The sequence below is a fragment of the Meleagris gallopavo genome, chromosome 2 (assembly GCF_905368555.1).
Source record: "Meleagris gallopavo chromosome 2, MGAL_WU_HG_1.1, whole genome shotgun sequence".
Classification (NCBI taxonomy): Eukaryota; Metazoa; Chordata; class Aves; order Galliformes; family Phasianidae; genus Meleagris; species Meleagris gallopavo.
The window spans coordinates 22,123,671-22,144,493 of NC_139405.1; the positions used below are offsets into that span (position 1 = coordinate 22,123,671).

The 20,823-nt window shown below is 34.8% G+C and overlaps 1 protein-coding gene across 4 annotated transcripts in view; it reads right to left on the minus strand.

Moving 5' to 3' along the window:
* Positions 1-20,823, minus strand: part of SYT14 (synaptotagmin 14) — an 83,392-nt gene that overhangs the window by 11,998 nt on the left and 50,571 nt on the right. For all 4 annotated transcript variants that reach the window (XM_085219313.1, XM_031552369.2, XM_031552368.2 and 1 more), the window contains 3 exons: positions 18,890-19,158; positions 16,439-16,888; positions 949-1,138 (listed from right to left, as the gene is read on the minus strand). In XM_085219313.1, the coding sequence (XP_085075439.1) occupies positions 949-1,138; positions 16,439-16,888; positions 18,890-19,158 (909 nt within the window). The remainder of the gene's footprint in view (positions 1-948; positions 1,139-16,438; positions 16,889-18,889; positions 19,159-20,823) is intronic.

Consider the following 20,823-nt stretch of genomic DNA (forward strand, 5'->3'; position numbering starts at 1 on the left):
AATGATTGAAATAAAACATGGGTCAAGAAAGAAAGACGACAGCATCAGTCTCAACTTGTTTGGCTTACTTCCTAAACTCTGAAGGCAAAGTGAGATGTGAAAATCACTTACAAAACGTTGGCAGCCTGCTGGATAATCTAATAGTGCTATACAAATCTGAAGATTACAAAACAGAAAGACAGGCTAAAACCTGAGCCTCAAGACCAAACCAAGGGGAACAGGTAAGTAAGTCTGGCTACAACTAATGTAAATCAGACTCAACATCTACAGAACAGTTTTAAAAGTTTGTTACTGAGCTTTCTCAAGCTTTATCAAAGAATTAGAGACAGTAAGAATATTCTCTGCGTGTGACATTCCATCTGGCTCAATTTAAACTATAGGAATCTCACAGATATTTCAGACAAACATATTTTTGAACAAATGCTGATTATATATCTTCCTTCTGCACAATATATATACCAAAGGTCTCAATTTGCTTCTACATTGTTTTCGCTGACATTCCTAAATCAAATACATTTCTACCACATATACATAGGCACATAAGCAATCAAAGGCTTCAGTATCAAACCCTCTAGGAAGAGCAGTAACTGTTCATAGTGTTTATATTAATATCAACTGGCATGTACTTTCTCTTTAAACACTAACTTTTTATTCTTGGCCTGTGATGTGAGGCATTAGTAATTTAGCAATTAATCAGTATGATAAAGGTAATTTATTAGTCAGTCATCATGAAAAATTAAAGCAGGCTTGTCAACTTACAATTAATATTTTGAATTTTAGATTTTTGCTATTTCCCAACTGACTAGAAATATAAAACATGAAACAGATTAGTTGATGATTGCTCTATTTCATTTTGATTGGGCAGGACTAAATTATAGCATTGAAGTCCTTACTACTAAGAGCCCCACCAGTACAGAAGCATTAGGATGAAAAACGATTTTCACTCACTGGGTGGTCTGTTTGCTGCCAAGTTTTTGAAGTGGCTGCCTTTTATCACTTCTGCTGATAATCTTCCAGTTGTAGCATTGTAAAGGAGGCCAATGAGGATTTCTGGAGCTGAGCCGTGCACCAGAGACTGACAAGAGGAGGTACTTTCACTGCAGGATACTTCTGACATGCTCATTTGAGAGTCACAACCCTACAAAACACACAAGAAGTTCTATGAATTCTATCAAACAATGTTATTGGGAAGATAATTTTTAGAATAATACATTAGAAACTAGAAGAGCAGCTCACTGACAGTAACAGAAGTTCCATTCAATCACCCAAGAAGAAACATACTTAGTATACTATCAGTTCACACATGCTAGAGGTAACAAAAACTTGAAGTAGTCTGGAATTAAAATAATTCTTGATTTTGTGTTTCCATTTCTCATCATTCAGGATAAATAATTGTAGAAGATGAAAAGCAATTTTCATGGTCCCTATTTATTTCAATTGATAAGATGAAACGTAATATAATTAGTTTCTTGGAGAATGAAAACGTTGCAGCCTTCCTTTACTTCACAAGAATGGAAAACAGTAGTGGAATTTTGAAGTTAACAAAATGCAGGAAATTCTTATTCACTCCTTGTAAATGTTATTGTCTAGACCGAGAATTTCTGACTAGTAAAATAACAGAATACATGCAAATAGAAAAATGCACTCTCTCTAGAACAAATTAGCTTACAAGGAATTTAACTGATCCAGAATTACAGAATTGTAACAGAACCTTTGTCCTAAGTGGAAAGGTTCTGGTAAAGGAAGAATGTTACCCCAACAGTCAGCAATGATGCATTAATTTCTACCATGCAAGCTCCAAGAAAATTCAGATCTCTCATATACATTCTCCTTACGTCAAATCTTTGACTGGATTTTCTAATATTCACTTTTATCATTTTAATCCCCCCGTTTAAAAAAAAAAAAAAAAAATCAACCAAACAAAACGTTCTGTAAATTGCCATGGAAATCACAAAAGTTGTTTCTACTTTTATTTCCTGATTTCTTGCACAGGCATGTTGTACCTCTGTTGACAGCTAAGAACAGAACTTTGAATTATCAGAACATCCATTTATGATTATCAGAGGGGGAAAAAAGACACACAAATTAGATCCACAGATTTTTCAAATATGGCTTGACTCATTTGGGAATCTGGCAGAACTCTTTCAAAGAGTCATGATGATTTTGTGAAGCTGATTATTTATGATTCCAAATGTCTCTACCATTTCCAGCAACAGCTGACACGAGCATAAGATCAGTCCTGTAACCTAAATAACACCTATCCTCATCAAGATAAAAGTTAACTTTAAAAGCAAGTAACTTAATTCATCATAAAAATCCAAATTCATTCAGAAACTCTAATTATAAAAGGGTTGATAACAACAAAAATAAGTGACCTACCTAGAATATCCTTCACACTAACATTTTAACTAGGTCTTCTCTACAGAACACATCCAAGAAATTTGATAGAAGCTTCTAGTAGCAATCTAGCCCCTCATCTCTAAACGTCCAGTGGTGTTAGCAAATACATTCTTACAACTAAAGAAGGACCTGAAGAAAATTCTCTGGCTTCCATACTCCAAACTGCAAACTCCGATTTAAAATCTTTGATTATTTTTCTGGGAGCTCTTTATTCAATTCTGAGAATAAACTTAAAATGGGTTATACATTCAAAATTGCTGAAAATTAATTACGCATTTATTAATTGTGCTTTATTCTCTTGTTCACAGCACCCTCAAAACAGGAAACTTTTGATTCTGAACTTCAACAGAGTAATGAAGTGGAAAGTTGAAAAGAACAATGTCTTGATTCAGCAGTCAGTATTTACCTCACACACAATTGAAAATCTCAGCTTGTCACTGCAGTTATTATTTACATCTAGTTTTCGAAAAATTTAACACATTGTACTTATGGTGCTTTGTCATATTATTTTTGGGACCATGAATTTAAACACAGTCAGCCTGATACTGTTCAAAGCTTTGTTGTCTAATTTGATTGCAATCACGCTGTAAGCCCAAAAGAAGACATAACACGAGGCAAACAGCTGTGCAAACACTCCCACCCAAGCCCTCAAATGGCTGTGATATCTGTACCGAGGAGATGATAGCACATTTCCCTGGATGTCACTTATCTGTAAAGATAGCTACAGCTCCTCAGCCAAAGGGCTCAGTTTAACCACGCTTACGCAAAGTTAAACTGATTACAATAGAATAAAATTCTACTAACAGTAAAATACTAAATGAGAGATGATGGAATGGGAATAATTCCTGAAGTACTTTGAATGGGAAGACAAGTAGCTTCTGTGCAATATAGCAGAGAAAAGAAGAAACAATTGAAAAATTAAGTATGATATTCCAAAATTACATAAGGATGAAGCATATTATACTTTAAATATTATACTTTACAGCAGAATCCTGACTGGCTGAGAGTATGACAAGACTGCACTTGCCAAGGCCAGAGAAAAGGATCTCAATAGCTGAATAGAGAGATTATAGAAATTTAGCTGATGTTTTGGATCTGTAACTGGGGGGGAAATGTAACTAAATGGCTGTACCTTAGAACTGCAGAAGAGAAACAATGTGTAGATGTAGCCTTGATGAAAAACTAGAGAGAGGGTCTAACTTAAATGCTCTTCTACAATATTTTCTAAAACAAAATATTTTGCCTTTTATTTTGAATCAGGAGGAAGGTTTCAAACATAAAGAATACTGTTCTATCCCTGGGATGTAATTAATTTATTAATATCTTTCCTTCCACATGCTCAAAGACTTGAAAATTGAACACAACTGAAAAAAAATCACTGCAGAAACAACCTAAACAAATTGTTTTTTTTTTTTTTTACCATTTCACACACATGCACAAAAAATTTGAAATCTTTTATTTCACAATGAATTAAACATTTTTTTCAGTTTTGAACTAGAAAATTCTAACATAAAAGAAAATGAGAGAAGTAGAAAAATGAAATAGTGAAATGTGAAGCAGAGTGGAAAATGTTATTGCGCCAAAACAAGGTTAAACAACATATACCAAATGTCTAGTTTCTGTGCCTGTAATAAGGAAGAAAGCAGAATTGGGGGGCAAATGGCTAAAAGATATGAGGTAATGAGAAGAAGAAGGTGAGATTATATTTTGTTAGGGTATCTTTGAAAGCAAATGGGAAGACTCTATGTGGAAGTGAAACTGTGGAAAACTGTGGAAAGCCCTTCATGGTTTTGAGGAAGGTATTCTGTGATATTCAGAGCCAATCAGGTAACTAACCTGATTTTGTGGAAGTCTACAAGCAACATTGGGACTTAAAAATATAACAGTCTTCTCCAAATTCAGTTTGATTTTATGTTTGTTTTTCCTGTTTACATAGACAAAATACAAGGAGAGCGCTACACATCAAGAAAGGAAGTTGTATTTTCACCTGTTCAAAATATAAGCTTCATGATCAAGTGCCAAATTACAAAACATTAATACTGCAATTTCTAACAGGTACAACATGAATAGAAACTTTGCTTTCATGTTATGACATTACAGTACTACCAGACTGCTTTAATGTGTAGAAATCTGCACTTGATCCAACTTTAACTTATGTTTATTTCACTATGATAGCGTAGTTTTTCTGTGAGAAATGTAATATTGAGACCCAAAGTGTCCAATTGTTTGAAATAATCTATCTATATAAATTGATTTTCATAATTCTTCCCTCTCTTTCACTATAAACACTACATGTCGTCTGATATGCAGGAAAAACAGACTAAGGTTTCATAATAGGAAAATGCCTTTTAAGGTCACTGAAATACCAAAATAGGTTAGTAAGAAATGTAAAAAAAGCTTAACTGCAGAATCTGAAGAACTTAGATGAAATGACAAGGTACGGATGATCTTGTCACAGTACAAAGAGATGAAATGCATCTTGATGTTCTTTCCAGAACATCAGTGCTAAAATTCTAACCTGTTTTTCTCAATGTAGCCATAGCAAATGGATTTTATTAGCAGTAAATATAAACAAACAAAAAACTTTAGGTAAAGTCTCTTCCAAATATTTGGTTCAAAGCTCAGTCTTACTATTATGAAGAAAAATTTTTCACCTTCAGTTTTGTAACACGTACACTTCAGGACAGAACTTACTGACAAAGCTAAGCTGATTTTATTTGACCAACAATTACAAGAATCATTGCTTTTCACTGCATTGTAGGAGTAATACATACTATATTCTACAAAACTATAATTAATCCAAAATATTCTCCCTGATGATTTGCATGTTTTATCTAGAAAAAAAATCACTTCTTGACAAATACATAATACAACATTCCCATAAAATGTTTTTTCTATTTCATATATTCCTAGTGTACAAAAGTCAGTAATTAAAAATAACAGTTTTTTCACTAGAGCCACTAGAACAAAACACATACCATACACGATGCAAAATCTGAACCTCTAAGATGTATTTTCTAATAATCTTTTCACTCTCTCACAACAAAGAGAAACCTATGCAACAACAATAAGATACGTAAAAAGAATTCATTTGTCTTCCTTCAACATAAATTTATTGAAACAGGGTACTTGTTACTTACATATTCATATCCTACTGTTACTTTTGTATATTCTGAATTTCTACTCATAAATTATTTTAAGCCAAATGAAGCTGATCACAAAGAACAACGGGATCATGCTCTGAGGACAGTTAGAAATTCATTTCCCTCATTGGACAGGTTAAAATCATGCCTCTCTAGGCTTGCAAAACAAGAACATCTGAGTCTCTTGGCTTTCCAAGCTATACACAGGAAAGATGTAACCTTGCTGACAATCCTTCAAGCAACAAAAATCTGATTCACAGCATGTTACTTGTCAAATTTTAAATGTGAATCTTATACCACTAATCTTTTAAATAACTTCTTTGCACATTACTTTTTTCTATTTCTATGGCAATACAACTCAGAGGTTAGAGAAATTTCAATCCTAACTAGGCAAAGCAGGAACTGAATTCACGCCTCCAACATTTTAGACAAAAGCATTCACGCCTCGTAATCACCAGCCCAATGCTGAAAATCTTGGTCAGCTTCGGTGCAAAAGCTCACTGAGAAAGCAATGAGTGCCCGAGCACCGCACAGGCTCCAGATCAGCAATCAGCCTGGAGCCCATCATCTATATCTGCTATGAGAGTCAGAGAGAAGATCTTCTCTCTGAAATCTGAAATCAGGCAACTGAACCTGGAGGCTCCACATGCTTCATGACTGACTTAAGCACTAGATGCTTTATTAAAGCATGTTTCAAACCTAAAATACTTTTCAAAATGTACTGGGATCTTTCCTGGGAACCATGACTAAAAAAAAAAAAAAAAAAAAGGAGCATTTTAATTTTGGATTCTGGTATTCAAATATTCAAAACTCGCATACTATAGTGATGCTTTGATACCACTTGGCAAAGTGGGCCTCAGTTCCCCAGTCCTTTTATGACAGTGATCCTATTTCCCCCAGCTCATGGAATAATTGTGAGGATGGATATACATAAAAACTGGAAGTCCTTAAAAATATAATAGCTGTAACAAAACAGTTCCTTAAAATAAATGACCGATACTCTTTCTGTACATTAATACCTATGTATCAAGTTTTTGCTTTTAAAAGGTAGAACTCAAGAATCACATAATCGATATAACAATACTAAATATTCCTGAAATAAGATTATTAATAGTAATGCCAATTATAAGGTTTAGCAAAGACATTGCAAAATTATTATTAAAGGAAGAATTAAATAATTAAAGGAAAAAGCAAGGGTTGATGTGGTTTTTTTTTTAGGTTTCTTCCTGTACTGTATTCCATTGTCATTTTGAAGCGTCAACAATTTCTAAGAACACTTGACTTTGAGTGCCTGTCAATCTCTGCATAATCTAGTAAAAACACTTTATTTATTTATTTCAAAGAAATCCAGTGCTTTTTGAAACCATACAAAGTTACCTATCCTCACAACACATTAGGGAAAAAACTTCAGTTTGTATTATAGTGGCCAGTCCTATACAGTCCAAATAAGAAAACACACAATTTATTAGTATTTTGCTTTAAACTAATAACAGGAATTTGGAAACAAAGAAACAGTTTTATCCTTCTCACAAAGACTCAAGCTTAGGAAAGCATCATCATTTATGACAGGTAATTATTTGTTGGGTTGTTTTGGTGTGTTTTTTGTGTTTTTTTTTTTGCTCAGCTGTTACCTTGAAACAGGTTCCAATTAGGTATGATGTGTATTTTTATTCATGTACTTAAACACTTAACAGTATTAATATCTAAGTCAACTTAAATCACTAACATGACACTAAATACTCTGATAATATTTCCAACACATAGCTTTGTTTTAGTAAACAGTTCATACTTATTTCGGGTAAAATGGTATGCTTAAAAATTACCAGGATATCCTATTCACAAATTCCAATTGGAAAGATTTAGCAAGAAATATATTCAACATTAATGGTACTCTTCACATCAAATATGGATTTTAGAAAATCAAATATGGATTTTAAAAAATTATTAAACAATTCTTCATGTAATTAAAAATTGTATCTAAACTGATAAAATTCACATCTCTCATCAAAAGCTTTACATGGATGTATAATTTTATAAAACAAGTTGCTTATTCACAAATGAAGCATTGGAAGATCAAATGGAAAAGATAGCCCTTCAAACACCACAGATGGATGCTGCACAGCCCTTCACTCATTCACCCCTCCCAGTGAGATAGAACTGGGGAAAAAAAAAAAAAAAAAAAGGAAGTAGAACTCATAGGTTGAGATAAAAACTATTTACTAAAACATTGGTGCTTTGACAACACTGCCTTTCTCCTAAAGCCAAAACGCAGCATCATAGCGGACATGCATCATGCCTATGAAGGAAATCAGCTCTGTCCCATCTGAAACCAGGACAGCAAGAAATGGAATCCTTACTTTTCTATACACAGCTTTAATTTACCTCAGAAACTATAATGTTACAGAGCACAGATACACGATGACGAAAATGATAAATTCTTAGTAATGGCAAGACAGAATTCCACTTTCCTGAAAGACTTTAAACAATTTCACAGTGGCATTTCTGTTGCTTTTTATATTTCATGAGAATTTGCTAGCAGTGCTTTTTGTCTGAAAGTTTTTTAAACTCCCCAGAACAAAACATTAACTGTCTGCAGGTACGGAAGCATTTTAAGTTTACTATTACTTGATTGTTTGCATTTTAAATTACAGCTTTGGTTTCCTTGCCATATTGTGAAAACGCACCTAGTTGCTCCACAGACTTAACAGGCCTGAAATTTGCACAGCAAGCCTGAGCAGCGGAAAGAATTCAAAATAAATGTACAATGGGATTTACAGCATTTACAAAAACGTTCTGTTTTTGCATTGCAGAAGTCTGCTCGCTGTTTATGCAGCCATAAGTGAGGGAAAGAAATTCAATTCTGTTTTCTTAACAAAGACACGTGACATAAAGAAACACTGAAGTACTAAAAGCTGTTAGCTTGTGTTAGCAGCTTAGTTCAGAATACCTGACACAAAATGCAGACATTATACATGCACTCCTGATGAAAGTACGCAAACACTCCCGCCCAGACCCACTCCATCTCCTCTCTTTACTCCCTGTCAAACATGTGACAACAGAGATGTTATTGTCGGACAGCTCTTGAGACCACAGAGCTCTTAGATGGCAATACTCTGTCCAGACTCTGTCTGCTACATTTACAGCTCCAAAACCATTTTCAGAGCACCTAGGCTCATTACCCAGCTCTGCCACCTTGCTAACTGCTACTTAGAAAGCCTCCTAAGCATGTTCATCTTTTAAGGTATTCTAAAGAATATATTCACTGGGGAGAGAGAGTAGTGGCTAATAGTTTGATTTCTCCCTTCTTTTTCCTCTTGATTACACTCTTCCAAATTGAGGAAAAAATTCAGTGATCAAACAGTAAGTGTAATTTATGAACAGTCAATCTATGGAACTAGTGTTTGATTGCATGTGCAATCAGTCATGCAACTGTTTTTTACAATGACAAAATCTGTAACATAAAACGCATGTTTATGATGCATTTGTCAATTAAATTATTTGCTTTTAGTAGCTCACCCAGTTCTAATTATGACTGCTAGAGGCACCCTTTTGATTTATTGCGGTCATGTTTAATCTCAGGATATGAGGATCACTGGGCGCCTGCAGTTGGAAGGGATCTGCTTCAGTTCTTAGAGCAATCATATCAACTACAAAGAAGGGTGAGAACTGGAGACAAGCTAGGTTCTCCAGGGACCAGCTGACTGACAAAAGAAAGACAAACTGTATCGTGAAAGATGCAGCTCAAGGTCAGGCACTGAGGGCTACACCTGACAAGAAACTAACACACGAGGACAAAAAAGGTCCCTTGCAAAGACACCCTATGAACAGAAATCTTTATCCAACAACAAATACACATAGCCCCAATATATCCCTCAAAGCAGTTATCTGGAGATCAAGTCCAAAATGAAGAATGCTAACTCAGAACACTTATGTTAGACCACAACACTCTGGAAAAGAATCATTTAGTAAATAAACCGAGAACTAACTTTAGAAGTTTGACAAGTATTTCACTTATGAATTTGCAGGCTACGTAACGATCTGTTTGTGCAGAATCTCTGATCAGTGTTTCCCCTAATGGAAATTCAGTGGAAGAAAACAGCAACACGCTTTTGCTGAAAGGTGCTCAAAGCTGCAAACAGTAACGGCTTCTGTGTTTTCCCTTTTTCCTTTGAAAGACAATATTAAAAGAATACATTTTTGTATATATGAGTACAGACAAGCAAGAAAATACAAAGGATGAGAAAATAAAATAGTTGGGAAGCTCTGTATCTCAAAAGGAAACAAAGTTCTCTTGGACTTCAAAGTTAAAAGAATTTACCTCCACTAAAATAACTGACTGAGGAAGATTTAAGCAGCAGCTAGTAGTCTCCAACAGAGAAAATTTCATGTTAGTGATAACCTTGATAGTATTTTCTTATAACGCCTACAGAACTACATCTAGGAAATTTATAATATGCTTTCCAATTTTATTTTGCTTACTCTTTTAAACTACGATCAGGGTTCAAAAATCATGCTTATGGCACAGAGAATGAGAGTCTCAGAATTTCACAGACACTTGATTGAATTTACACTTTTCGTAGCTTTATGTATCAATTTATTCTAGGAGTATTCTCTCTTTATGTTGATTAAAAAAAAAAAAAAAAAGTAGTGACCAAAACTAAACCTATAGTTTCAAGTAATATGTTTGTCACCAACAGATTGGCTAGGTGAGGTACCTGAGTATTGTTCAAACGGTTTAATATACAATGGTCATTCACAGCCTGGGACATTTTAGAAACTGAGAAGTATTATCACAACATTAAAAATAGAAATACTCTGTCTGAAACATAGTTTTGATTATTTGCTGAAGCAAACATCAAAGACTGTGTGAATCCACCTAAGCAAATAGACTGCGAATCCATCTAAGCAAATAAGTTTTCTCTCGCAACTCACTGATTAAAGGCAAAAGATAAAGTTTTTAAACTGTTATTTTACACAGTGCACATATGTTAAGACACAGACACAAGGAACACTCTTTGTTCTGGCAATATGACCAATTGAGAACTTGGACATATCGTTGAAATTCAAAGAATTCCCCAAGTATCCTACATTCAGATTCACGGAAACGTGCCAAGGTTATTTTGTAAGGTACTCAAATGGCTTCATAGTCTCAATGTCTAGTCAAGTGCTTCTTGACTAGATGAATAGACTAATAACGTGCCACAAATTGCCATGAATGGTTAGATGTACTAACAAAACAATCAGGAAATGCAAACAGCACGGATTTGGAAAGCTAATTCATTTTTAAGCGTGACCACTGAACTCCTGTAGTGGTAGGCCTGTATAAACTGACCAGATTCTGTTTAATTTTTGGGTTTCTCACCAGATCCAGAAGACTCAAGCAGAAGGAGACTCGGCTGACAGGAGCAGTGCTGTGAGTACACCATACAACGGGCACAAACAGTTGAGGCAATAATGGCACTGACAAGATAACAGCTGCTGATTGGAGAGTCCTTACTTAGGATGCTGCCTTGAAGTGCTGCATAACCAACCCCACACTGGGGAGACTGCTTCATTTTCCAAATATTGTCAAGTTCTCCTCCAGCTGCATTGACATGAGCAATGAGCACCACTTTCCAATCATCCTGTAATATCTTTCAAAAAAAGTGCAGACTTATCTTATTGTGTAAAAGAAGTAGATTTGGTCTTCCAGGTTTTACACCACTTAAACAAATGAACTCTGACAACTATTCCCCTCCTAACAATGTGTTTGATGCTTAATTAAGTCTTCCTTTGATGGACGTAATGTTTACAAGCTAAATGGAAGCATTTATGCACCATGACATTGGAACCAATCCTTTTTTGTAGAATTCTAATTGAATAATAGAATCATTATCAAAGAATGGTTTGGGTAGGAAGGGACCTTAGAGATCCCAACCCCATGCCATGGTCAGGGCTTCCCCCCCCCAGCTCAGGCTGCACAAGGTCCCATCCAACCTGGCCTTGAGTTGTTCTAGGGATGGAGCTCCCACAGCTTCTCTGGGCAGCTGTGCCACTGCTTTACTGCACTGTAAGTGAAAAATTTTCTCCTAATACCTAATCTAAATCTCTCCTCTTTTGGTTTTAAAATGACCCCCCGTTGTCCTAATACTATCAGGCCATATAAGAAGCTGTTTACTCTCTTGTTTATAAGCTTCCTTTAAATATTGAAAGGGAACATATATAAATATAAATAAAATACTATGAAAAAAAATCATCTATTTTCTAGACGAGTCAATTATCTTTTCACTAAGTGATTTGAAGTATCAAAATGGTAGCTACAGTTTAGTAAAACACTAAACTATTTCACACAAACTTTAATATTTAGCCTTCCAAATTAAAACCTGAATAGATCATACTATAAGCACATAGCAGCAAAGTCGTCAGTAGGACAAAAATACTGGATTTACACAAAACCTGTCAATTCGACTCTATGGTGGCCAAGAATTCCCAAAAAAAATATGACTTTCTGAAAGTTCTTTTTCATCAGTTTATGAAATGATAAACACCCATTAGAAAGAATAGTAAAGATGCACCACACAAAGAGCAATGTAGAAAAAATTCCTTAAGCACAACACATAAGGAAGTGTATATGAGATGGTTAACACAAACAAGTATATTAAACAATTAATCGCCATTCTCAACACTGAAAGTATTTCTATATGTTGCATGAAGAAATATTTATATCGTTCAAAAATGTAACTAAAATATTTCTCAGAAAATCTGGTTATTTATAGAAAAGATACACAAAAATAATCCTTAATGTACAAATGATTGCTCATACCATTCATTCCTCGACATAAGGGTCACATTTAGGAGTTTAGCATATTAAAACTTTCTTTGGAAAGAAAGTTAAATTTAATTCTCCACAGCAAACATATTGTTATTGACAATGCAAGATAAAAGATTACTAGATTTGCTTAGCAGAAAGATAGATGTTTTTATCTTCTAAACTGTACTTCCAAAATAAATAAAAAATATAAAACATACCAATGTTGGTTTTCTTTCTACATCAGAAAAGAAACCTGTGAGATGATGAAAAAGACTACATTTGTTTTTTTTGATCATTTCCAAATGGATTTTCCTCAATAAAATGCAAATAAGATTTTATTATCACATCATACTAGAGGCTGTTCTTCACTCTCAAGAAAATTTCTTTGAGTAAGAAGAACAAAGTACAACTGAGAACAATTCCACAGGGACTTCATGAAGAAAAACAAACAGCACTGCAATGGATTCAGAACTCCAATACAAATGAACAAAAATTTGACTACCATTGTGTTAAATGTAGAATTTCTCTGAAAGCATCAGGTCTTCCTAAGCAAACTATACTCAGGCAAAGTAACAGTAACACTGATATGTTAGCTTTTGATGGCTAATTTCTATTAAATCCAAAAAGGTCATGGAGTTTCAGATAACAGCAACACATACACTCTGTCTAGCTCATTTTGGTTCTGTTGCTTCTTGCCTGTATACTGAATGTGGAAGAAAGCCTGAGATATTTCAGTCAGTGTGTGATGAGAGCTGAAAATAGTGTGTGAAGAGGAATTCCCTGGTTACGTGGGAGAACTGTAGCAAACACATACCAAAGTGTTCTTGGGGAACATGATGGAAGAGTTAGAACTATAGAAGCAGAAGAGGAGTAGAATAAATGCAATGGAAGCCACGCAGAGGAAGAAAGGAGTTTTTCAAGAGGAACTATTAAATGGAAGCATACCTTTTCATGGTTCAGGAACAACTCAGTGAATGACTATGCAAAAGCTGCTAATACAAGATATTATATGAAATGTTAGAAGGTGACAAACAGGCTGAAATCTTGGGTAAGAAAGTTTGTAAATATATTTGTAAGTTTGAATTCCTGTGAAGCTTTGAAATCTATTTAAGAAGCATACAAATATTATGCATTCACTATGTCATGTACTTGTCCACATTTTAACAACAAGCGGAGAAAGCAGCACATCCAGCTCATGTGAACATACCACTATTTTTTGAAATGCACTAAACTCGCTGGTTCAACCTTACTCAGATTCTCCTGTGAATAGTTTTAGGGTAAAACTGAAAAAAGTACTAAACTTCACAGGATATGTACTGCTCTTATACAATCACAAGGCAGATGATTAGCTAATAAAATACATTAATATATTATGAGGCACAGACAGAGAAATAAAATATATTCCTGCAGAAGTAGTTAGCATAGATGTTTCAATGGATTAGGAAGTCTCAGTGACAAGAGGTATATTTGATATAAAATCTGTATAATGAGAAGCAGTGGAAAAAAAAACAGGGTAACTGTCATGTGTCCATTACTATTTTCATAAAAAGCTATCAAATACAAACATTTCTCAATACAAAACAACACTCTTCAACTGAGCAAAATAAATTTAATTCACAGCTTACAATGTTCCTCATCATGGATTTAATAATTACAAACATCCCTGAGTCTCTCCAAGGTGAAATAACACTTACCTTCTCCTATTAAGTAACTTCTGCCTGGCTTATGATTAGAAGGGCACAAAGATCATTGCTCTATTCTAGTAAAAGCACAGTTGAGAAAGAATGCAGACAGTGTATAACTGCACCCAGAGGTAAACACCTGAGAACTAATTAAGTCAAATGACCATGCTGGATAAGAACAAATTATTATAAGTTGGCCCTGAAGAAATTCAGGTTGGAAATGAAACACCCAGATGTTTATTGATGAAAATGCACAAATCTGTGATCAAACTGACCTGACTGTTGGTAATAACAACAGTTTGAACACAGTGATGGAGGATGGTCCCCCTGCTTCCAGTAAAACATTCAGAAAAAAAAAAAAAAAACCAACAAATTTTTAGATTGTTGCAAAATAAAACAGTAGATCTGTTCACTGAATGAGCATTACATAGCTTACGAATAATAATAAAGAAATAATAAAGCAAGAATAGAGAATACAGGAGCCAATTTCTAAAGTTTTAAAAACTGATTTGCTTAGTTAAAAAAAAAAAAAAAAAAAGCAATGGATCCTTATTCAAGCTATCAAGACTATGAAGGTTTCTTTCAAGCAATGGCCTAAGAGAAATTTGCCTAAACACCTCTGCAGTAACCAATTCTGGAAGAATATTTCTCTTCCTACCAATATTCCTTATTTGTGTTCATTCCCCCAAAATGGAAAGATTAGAGAAGATATAGAAACCCTTACCATCACAGAAAATAAAAACCAGTCCCATTGTCTGCGATGCCTCTTGGAATTTGTTTATACTCCCATTGCCACAAAAGCTCAAGAAAGTGATATAGAACAACCAATGCACAAATGGAAATACTCACCAAAACCTAGTCTATGCACTTGAGGGATTAATTAAAGGCATTAGCCTCTTTCTTTCTGAGTTTGGTAAGAAAAAAACAACAACATTATTTGGCCCTATTGGGAACACATACAAAATAAACTTAGCAAATAAATTTAGAGAATTCAGTGCATGTGTTTCATGGGGCATTAATTTCCCTAGCTACAGAACTGGCAAACTCAGCATTAGCAAAGTTCACACTAGGTAAGTGAAATACTTTATCCTTGAAACAGAATGATTCATACCTCTTCGCAAATCAGAAAAACGCTGTTTTATTGCTAGTTGATACTCTATCAGATGTGAGTTTTAGTCTCAGTTTTTGATTTTAATTGGCTTACTTTTAACCACTAAATAAAACAGCATTCTATTTTGAATGTCTTTTGCAATACACGTATTTGACAGAAATGTCATTTCAATTTCTTCAACTTTTTTTGGAAAGTGCAGAATGAACTCCATTTTTTCCTAACTGGGAAAAATCTTTTGCTTTCTTTCCTTTCTTCTTCTCTTTTAGTTAACAAATAACAAACAGGCAACCATGTAAATAAAGATGCCCTTGCTAAATCATCTATTTTTCCCAAAAGTCTATTATTTAAAACACAGAAATCTCTTAGGCAACCAACATTCATTGACTCTGTCTATGAAGCCCTGACCAGAACATTACAAACACCCCATTCTAGACAAAAGCTTATTTAAAAATTTGCAAGAAAGAGAACAAGAGATATACTGCCCATAGAGATGGAAAAACTGTTAAAATGAATCTTAAAATTTTACCCCCTGAAAAATAGGAGATGCAATCTGAAGTTCCCTTGGGAAGAAAGGAGATTTATCTGGAATCTACTGTACCATTGGCAGCCACCCTCACCACTAAACACTTGGACATAGCATATACAGCCCAAACTTCTGTTTTTTGACAGTGTTTAAGTTTGCCCTTAATTACAGTTACTTTGCTTTATTAAAAATAATATAGTTAAATTTTTTTGAGGGGGAAAATTGTTTATCAGATAGGTATGCTTTTTTCCCCCCCAGTAAAAATCCTTTCCAGTTTGGTCTACTTTTCACACTATTTTTCACTTCAGATTGAGCCAGAAATCAATTATTTACCAGGTTCTAATCTGAAATTATTAAAAATAGTTTTACACTCTCAGAATTGCTCTTTTCTGTATTTCTTCCATGAAAATACATATTGAAACTAAGAATTAACTGCAACAGATGGAGGGCATTGGCTACTTTTTTTTTTTTTTTTGGAAGGTCTGTGGGTCACAGCGTAAAGATTATACTTATGCATGTATATATATGTAATATGCATTTATACATACATACACCTGCCTATTTATAGACTGGAAAATTCTAAGTAATTAAAAAGAAAAATGCAGGCAGCTTTTGCAGGTGGAAAGTAAATGCACTTACAGAAGCTTTAAGGAAATTATCTTTCTGCCAATATGATGACTGTTGAAAAAAATCCAGTGAGTGTGACGGCTATAAATATACATACCATTCTTACAAAATTCAGGACAATCCATATCACCACATTCTTATTCTGCTTCATTTAATACTCACAGACAGGCTGTAAGAAGGTTCCAATATCACTGGCACTGACATTTTCCCTTGAAGATTCAATTTTGTTAAGTGAAAAATCTTTTCTCCCACAATCCTCTCCTTTTTCATGCGACGTACACTGTAGAGTCTAAAGCGAACTGCATAATTCCCAATCATCTCAGACTCAACGTGATTAAATTTGAATGTCTCCGTGAAGACAGGGCACGGTCCCCGCTGGATGCTGGTTTTTGCTCTCTGTTTCTTTATGGGGAGAAGAACTAGGTGTACTTGCCACGAGCTTCCACCTGTCCTGCTGTATGTGGGAATGTCTGTGACAGCTGTCACTGTCACCAAAAGCTTCTGTTCCTGTGAGTCATAGTCAAAAGTCACATCCAGTGTGCCATATTTAGCTACTGGCTCAGGATCAAAAGGTTTAGGAAGCTGTGAAGATGATCCTCGAGCTGACATATCCTGAAGAAGAAAAAAAAGCTTTTATTTATTTATTTGTTGTATTCTATTATTAAATCTAGCATGGAAATATGTGGCTTTCTCTAAGCAATATGAAGTGACTGTGATCTTTTTGTTTATTTCATAAACAAGGTAATTAACCAATAAAAGCCTGAAGAGATGCTGACTAGCATCCAAGAAAAAAATAAAATCAAACGACTTTACCTGGCCAATACTGCCAAAAGCCAGGAGCCAATCAGACAGAGCTTGGATTAAATTAGGCAGTACTTACGATCTCTTCTTCTCTGCCCCACATGCTAAAATGCATACACATATGTTACAAGATATAATTACCTTACTTTCGTGCAAGTATACACACATTTTATGTTAACATTTTGTGGTACTTTAAGACCTGGCTGGCGACTGAGTGCATGGTGTAATGCCAGCAAAGAATATAGGAATTTTAATACTTATTTGCACATGCAGCTACAAAAATGTTCCATAGATGTGCCAAAAATTATCATGACTTTATTAACAAAATTTTACTAACACTGCATATGATGTGTCTGTTCTGAACACAGTTTCTGAACTTTCCATAAACAGCATCAGTCCTAAAACTACACTGTAAAATTAATTTTTAAAACTGTTTCTTGACACTTTAAATTTGGAATAAGACTGATCCACTATGCGTTTAAGACAGCCAGTCTGATGACAATACTGAAACAATAGGTACAAGAGATCAACATCCTATCCTATAAGAAGTTACCCCAAATATGTATAATAAACATATCTACTGTGTATTTTCATATTCTCAAAGTTATGCTTGGTTTTATAAACAGTTACTACATATAATCACAGAATGGCTTGGGTTGGAAAGGACCCCAAGGATCAAGTTTCAACCCCCCTGCCACAGGCAGGGCCACCAACCTCCAGATCTTTTACAGCCTTTTTAATCTAAAAATGTTACAGTCTTATTTAAGCTGGATGCTACTTAGCTATTCTCATAACTCACTCCTCTGAAAACTGCACTATAGGAGTTGCTGAGTGTCCATAAAAACGTTGATGGTATTCTCGTATTACATACACTTACACTATTGATTGACACATAATGGGAAGAAAAAGAGATTTGCTGTAATTTATTATGATTTGAGGATCATATGTACACAGTGTCTTTTTCAGCAATGAAATTCACAGATTGTGGCCCTAGCTGACCACCAGACACGTGTAGGCAGCTATCTGCTGGAGGACCTTGCTTCCATATAGAAGATGGGCCTTCTGTATATTACACCAGCACCTCAGAACTCAACATCAGCTTACCAAAAGGTTTCCTAAGACAGAAACAGCTGTTGACACATCAGTATTGCTCCCTGACACACACTTCAAAACTTGAAAAAAAAAAAAAAAAAAAAAAGGGAGATTTGCACAGTAACTGGTTGTTCAAAAAAACTCATCAAGGACATGTCAATGATAAATTATTTCTTTGTAGTAATGATTAATAAATATTACTATAACTTAGAATGGAAGAGGGGGAAATTAAGTGGTCTAAATCTCCATTGTATCATCAACAAATTTTTAAAAAAACCTTTGTAATTTTTTTCCCCTCACCATTTAAGATATTTTACATAATCAGTTGCTTCAACGTGGAAAGCATTAATCTTTTTTTGTTTTTGTCTCCCTGGCTTTTGCTTTAATTTAGAAAAAGTTAGGTTTAATTTAGATTAGAAAAAATAAGTGGAAGAAAAAGGATTTTTATTTCAATCCCTAAAATGATGAAGTTTCTGTCTGGTTCCAGAAATAATCTGCACTCTTTGGGAACTTGTTTGAAAGTTGAGATGTCATAACAATAACTACAATTAATAATCTGAAATTCTATTATTATATTTTCTAACTTTTTTTTTTTTTTTTTTTTTTTTTTTTAAGGATAAGCTGTAACACAAGTGTTCAAATTTCTGTACACTATTTTTTTTAGGGAAAAAAGCTCCAGAAAGGTTGTACTATATGACACTTCAGACCATCTTCACTTACCTCTGGACTAAGGACAGCAGTACTATCGCTTGGTACATCCTCTTCATATCCTTTGTTATGGAAGCTTTCTATTTCATGTCCCGTGCTTCCCTCACTTGGACACTTATATGAACATCTTGGACTGTTGCTACACTGGGAAAATTCACATTTACTGTCTCCAACTTCAGAAGGTGTACATGATAGATGAGGAGAACCACTATCATCCTGATACGGAGGTGGCTGCAGTTCATCCAGTGGAGGCGTTCTTCTCATTCTCTGAATGCAGTTAGCTGAGAATAAGTGAAAATTCTTTACTTACTTTCTGATTATTTTCTGTTGAAATAGTTCTGTGGAAAATGCTAATTCCAAATATCTGGAAAGAGTATTTAAAGTAGTCCTTTTTTACATTACAAATTAGATAAAAGTACTACTGAAAAACTACAAATTCACTGAAAAAGAAAGAAATGATCTCTCAGATGAAGAATGTAGGAAAAAACAAAGTATTACATATATAGTCAAAATGAACTGTGAAAACCATATAAAAATAAATATAGCACAAATATGATATGGCAAAAATTTCGAGTATGAATTCCTTAATGCTTACCTTGCAAAAACCTTTTGGTATCCTGAGTCACATTCTGCACAGGTGGGATATAAACAAATTAAGGAAACAAAACACACTTCCTAACGCCACGATATCTAACTTCTGATTACCTCTCAAGTTGCTAGTAAAGGCTGACACAAGCCTTTTCACACCACTGAACTCTACTCACTTTGAATTTATCAAAAGAAGCAGTGTCTCTGAGACAGATTTTTTACTACTCGTTAAGAATGGCTACACTGTAGAATACGCTGTTTTAAGAAGGTAGACACTGAGTCCAGCCACTGAAAATAGCACCATGAGCAATCTAGTGCTTGGGGTGAATGCTTGATGCTCAGCATCTTTGTTTTACACTTACGCTAGCTAGACAGATAGAACTGTGGGGAACACGTCCTCAGAAAATCAACCCAGGATGCATGGCTATGGATACAGAAAGTTAATTCCAAATAATTTTCAGTCTTAGATTTTACTACACAGCATTACACAGAGATGGGAAATGACAGTGAAACACGCAGTATATGAAATGAAATTAATACCAAGGATAGGTAAAACATGTATCACGTTTTGCTTATGTCAGTTATGGAAGTTTTAACGAAGATTTCAATACCATACACATGTAGAAATAACATATGCAAAAAAAAAAAAACTTCAAAGCAATAATATTTTCTGTTGTCAGACATACCACTTCCTACACATGTAGGAAATTCTACCAGAAAGGAAGCTAACAGAAGTTTGAACTTTAGAATGACATAAGTCTTGATTTCAGATTCTAACTAAGGCAGAAAATGCTTTTCTTTCCCACATGACAAAGGTGGCACGTTTTAGTTTCATCATCAATTTTTTTTCCATACAGAATTGTCCTGTCCATGTTCTAAATTCTTATAAAGTATACAACCCTTTAATCATTTCAGCGTAACTACCAGCAGTTCAATGTATCACCTGGACAAGCCATGCAAAACAGTTAGAAAGTTATATGAAGCAATGTTGAAAGTATAGTAATGTGGTGCTCTCAGGCAATAACAAGTGGAAAGCTCCCATCTTTTTATCTTTTCCTTTGGAAGACTGGACAATATCTGTCTGAGCATGCAGAAACACTTCCGGGGCTTGATGGATGCCCGAACCATCAAGCACATTGGTTCACATTGTTCACATTGTTCAAGAGAAGCAAACCCAGACACGTTGGCTAGAAGGAAGCCACAACATGCTGCAGATCTCCAAAGTGTGACAGCATAGCTCATTATGGGGCATATCTACTGCACAGATTTTTCTCTGGCCTCAAAGGCCAGCTCTTTTGGGGAATGCAGAGTTCTTCCCTATTCCACTGGGCTCCTAGTGAGCTTTTCTGAACTTTAGA